This window comes from Palaemon carinicauda, chromosome 12 (genome assembly GCF_036898095.1).
Source record: "Palaemon carinicauda isolate YSFRI2023 chromosome 12, ASM3689809v2, whole genome shotgun sequence".
NCBI classification, from domain to species: domain Eukaryota; kingdom Metazoa; phylum Arthropoda; class Malacostraca; order Decapoda; family Palaemonidae; genus Palaemon; species Palaemon carinicauda.
The window spans coordinates 17,317,004-17,322,003 of NC_090736.1; the positions used below are offsets into that span (position 1 = coordinate 17,317,004).

The 5,000-nt window shown below is 36.5% G+C and overlaps 1 protein-coding gene across 1 annotated transcript in view; it reads right to left on the bottom strand.

The window, feature by feature from the left end:
- Nucleotides 1-916: 916 nt before the first annotated feature.
- LOC137650710 (zinc finger BED domain-containing protein 5-like) overlaps nucleotides 917-5,000 on the bottom strand; it is a 4,408-nt gene continuing 324 nt past the window's right edge. The window contains exon 2 of the mRNA XM_068383872.1: nucleotides 917-1,275. Coding sequence (XP_068239973.1) covers nucleotides 917-1,275 — 359 coding nt within the window. The remainder of the gene's footprint in view (nucleotides 1,276-5,000) is intronic.

The window sequence follows — 5,000 nt, forward strand, 5'->3', positions numbered from 1 at the left end:
ACGGTCACGTAAACTACTGTTTTATTCTTCCAATCCTCATTATTGAGATGATATTTTTTTCTTCAGTTACTTGCATATGTCACTGTTTTTTTTTTTTTTTTTTTTTTCCTCGAACTTGAAATATTCGGCAAACTCGGCGATATTGTCGTATGAGTAGGCTACATATTACATTTTGTATTTTACTAGTTCAAGAAAAACCAGATTGTCAAATTAAGTGAAATAAAACTAAGACATTTATATTATACCAATACCTCTCTCTTCTCTTTTGGTAACCAAAATTATATATATGAGAAGTTCATGGTGTATGAATAGATATATTGAAACAAATCCTAGTAAATCAGTCAATGATGAAAAGAATGATTGATGAAATAAATTCTTTGATATTGTGGGATTTGGATATATGCGAAAAAGCAAACAATAGGCAAGATGTAGTTAGAGAAAGTCTTGCATACATGCATACAATACACACATGCGCAGGCACACACAAATACATGCACGGACGTAGAGTCACCGACACACACGTTACCCACTTGTTGACATTGACACCCACTATTTAAAAAACTATTTGCTGCTAAAAAACATAATGCGTTTATTTTCGTGACGTCTCTCAAGGTAAACTTTCTTTTTTTTCGAATAATTCATATCCCCTATACCAGTGATTCCCAATCTTTATGTGATCGAGTACCACTTGGAGGTCCCATACAGTCGCCACGTACCACCTGGTTCCAGAAAAAACTAAATTCGATCAGATACCACTTTATTTCTATAATTGTAAAAATAGAACACGCAAATTAACTAAGAAAACAACAACTCAATGCGAGGGCTGTATCTGCTTCTTCTACACCAGCTGGGTAATGCGGGGCATGACTTTGCTCACAGCACATCGGAAATCATGCCCGGGCGCAGCAAGACGGTTCTAGCTTTTTGACTTCATGGCCATGAAGGCTGAGAACCCCTGTATGCACTCCCACATCGAGGAGAAAATCAGTGGCTGGGGAACAGCGTGACGGGCTAGCGTCGGGTACGAGGAGGCCATGCTCACCCAGAAGTTTAAAGGAGAGCATTCTTTGTGCTTCGTCTTTGCTGTCTCATCTGCTTGGATATCTATGAGTTCCTCTTGTTCCCCGGTCCCAACAAGCAGATTGGCTGGATCAACAGAGAACGGATTGGTGACGTAGGCACAACATGTCACGTCCGGGAAGTATTGCTTCAATTCAGTCTTGAGCAGTGAGAGGTGATGGACGATTTCTTGGGCAAATTCATCAGTGGGCTCCTCTCAAGGGTAGTCAGGAGTTCGAACAGTACACATTTTGTGATGTAAAATATAACTAAAAATCGTTCATGACCCCGAAAGTGTTCGCGTACCACCTGGAAGGCCCTCGAGTACCACTAGTGGTACGCGTACCACAGGTTGGGAACCACTGCCCTATACAGAAGGATTTCGCATCTCTTGGCAGTTCCATAAAAATTCGCAGTAATTTGCCATTATTACGACGAAGGCGAAGCTGGTTCTGTATCTTTAATATCTCTCTCTCTCTCTCTCTCTCTCTCTCTCTCTCAGTATAAATATATATATATATATATATATATATATGTGTGTGTGTGTGTGTGTGTGTGTGTGTATACATAGCGTCATTGTGTCAGTGTATGTGTGCACAGCTGTTGATAAAAATTTTATCTAAATACGAGATCACTTAAATCTAATAACTAATTCATTCACATAAGATTATCAGTCAACCTATTTTCAATATGAATACATTTTCGTAAATCATTGAGAGGAAATTATGTTTACCTTTAACATTTCATTAAAAGAAGTGTGAATGGTATTTCAATGAAGATCATATCATCTTTAAATTAAACAGAGTTGATTAAACCTTCTTTCTCATACGATTATCGTCACTCTTATAAGAGGATTTTTCTCTCCCTTATGCAAACGAAAACTACTTGCATAAAATTATGTGCTCGCTCGAGTAATTAACGAGGTCGTTATTATTCATGTGAGGTGACCTAATTACGGTATAATCAGGAATTTAATTTTAGGAAATTGAAAGAAAAGCTTCGTAGAGCCAAGCGATAGAATTTAAAACAGTCTGACGCATTTTATTTGTCAAGTGCATAAGGAACTTTCAGGGTACATTTTTCAAGAAAAACTACTGGATTTAATTAATATAAGAAAATTAGTTTTCGTGCTCTTTGTTGCTCTAAAAGTGGAGATTTTATTATTGTTCTTCTCGTTTCTCTTGGAAAACATCAAAAGAAAGATGGAGACTTCATTCCTTGATGTTACATTTGATAAATATTAGCCAGAATCTGAAGACTTTATCCTTTCTGTGTTCACTGTTCCTACTGTCAGTCTTCAGTCGGAAACTAATCTCTTGTAAGAGAGAATGAATAGAGATGAAGCCTCCCCCTCTATCAGTTACTCTTCAAGAACTGAAGACTTTATCCTCTCTTTGATTGTTTAGAAAAATATCGTTCGAAAGCTAAAGACTAGCTCTTCACCCATCCTCATCTTATACATCATAAAAAGGTAATATTTATACTCTCTATAATCTTATTCATTAACATCAGTTAAAAGCTCAAAAATTCCTCACTTCTCTGTTCTCTGATAAACATCCGTTAAAAGCTGAAAACTTTTTCTCTTCTCAGTTTTTTCGTGAAAAGCATCGGTCAAAAGCCAAAATTTTCCTCCTTTCTCTGTTTATCTTAATAAAGATCAGTCAAAAGCCAAAGAATCCATCCCTTCGTTTATTTAAAAAATTCTAATAAATAATTATAGACGTCATCTCTCCTGTTTCTTTTGTTGAACATTGGACAAGAAATGAATATTCTGCCCCTTTTTCATTTCTTGTATATTATTTTGATGTGTCCTACTATAATGTCTTCCTCTCTCTGGGATGTTAATAAATATGACCTCTGCTATATCATACAAGAGCTGAGTCAGCCAGTATGTAATGGACAACTTTCTGGGTAATGTTTCACATTTCTCCAATATTATGTTGAAGTAGAACTCTTCAGTGTATGCAGGATTGGCATGTATTTTGTTACCTTCTCTAATCTAATAGTAGTCCATAGTTACAGATGACGAAATTTTAAGTACCTCAATAGATGTTGAATGTAGTGTGAATAGTATTCAGGGGTAGTATCAATACTCCCACCATCTGTGTACATTGAAAAGAGTATAACATCTCCTTAAACCGCTCTTTGTCAACAAATTGTTTGAATTTAAATTTGGATTTGAAAATATTCTCGCCCGAAGATGCAACTAGCCAAACCATCAAACAGCAAATGATAGACTAAAGCAATTGTTTATACCATTTTCTAAACAGTATTCCATCGGGACAGAATATTTCACCCGAATAAAATTTCTTCTTCTAAGAAATTGCAATCCCGTCCTTTCCAAAATCTAATTGCACGGTGTCAGTCGCAACTAGAATAATTTATCAAATTTATGTCAAATTCACAAATAGCTTCTTGTATAATCGTATTGATAGACAGATAGACAAAAGACTAACGAGTACATAAACTGACAAACTTGGAACCCAAACCATATGCTCCTCAATATACTTCTTGATACAAGAAATTCTTTTTTTTTTTCAGCAGTATTGACATCATCACATAAGCTCAGTACTTTACAGCCTACTCTAATCAACATCCGTTGTGCCTTTAAGGCATTTTCTGTACTAGTTGAGCAATTAGGTAACTTGTCTATCAATTTATACATTTTGTACGGTAAGTCTTCTTTGATTACAAGAATTAGTATATGAGGCTGCCGTGACAACGTGTTCGCCTAACATTCGCATAGCCCGGGACTGTGCGTTTAAGCTGTTTACTAAGGGCCACTTCGGTGGCTGGGCACCACAGTGCGGGATTGGGATTTCCCAGCTGACGTTCTGGTGGGCATCTATTCTTATGAAACTGGAACTGAAACCAGACACCTTTAACATTTAAGTAAGGTTTCCATCTATCTAAATTGTTCCACCTGTTTTATAGCAGAGCCTGTACTTTGATGGTTGGTTATCTTGTCCCTGCCTTCCTTACTGATCACCACAAAGTTAACCTGAACCACATTTGCCCTTAAGCCATCATTCTTCAAAGTCTCCTGCCACTCTACAATCTTTGTCTGTGCGTCTTCCTATTACCTTTGCTTATGTTTTGCTAGACATGTATTTATTTATTTATTTTATTTTTGTATTATTGTTTGTTTGTGATTTTCATAACTAAAAAGGTAGTGCCAAAATTTGCACAATTCCATTGCCCATTTTGTAGTGTACAACATGATCAAGATCATGGTCACAGAAAGGTCAAAATGTCTCTTTGTCATATCATGGTGAATTTTCCCAGATTTGCATAAAAATATTGCCAAATATGCAAAATTTAATTACCTATGATGTGATATACAACATGATATAGGGGAAGGTATGTAATCTACCGAGTGCCCATTCTAGTGTTTAGCCGTTATCACTAACTCATCTGCATATACCGACTCCCATAACTCTTCGTTTCTGATCTCTTCACTTAACACATCCATGATCAACACAAATAAAAACTGGCTTAATGCTGACCCCTGGTGTAATCCACCACTACCTTCAAAGGTTTCTTTTACCCCACCAGGTGTTATTACTTTCTCCTTGTTCTTTTTTACACCATCTCTATCATTCTAACCAGCTTTTTGGGGGGACTTTCTTCTTCCTCAAGCACTAAAACCTCACTTCCCGTGGTATTCTATCATAAGCCTTCTCTAGATTTACAAAAGCACAGAAGAGGTTCTGGTTTCCTTCTAGCCTCTTTTCCTGTAGCTGTCTCACTATAAAGATGGTAATCCATACTGCAGTTTCCCAATCTTTACAGTCTCTCTCAATCTCTTATGTAGTATCCTCTCAAAACTTTCAAATCATGGTCTATTAGTTTAATTCCCCGGTAATTACAGAATTCCATGCAATTACATTTCCTATTAAATAGAGATACCATTAGACTCTCACCAAATTTTAGGCATAATT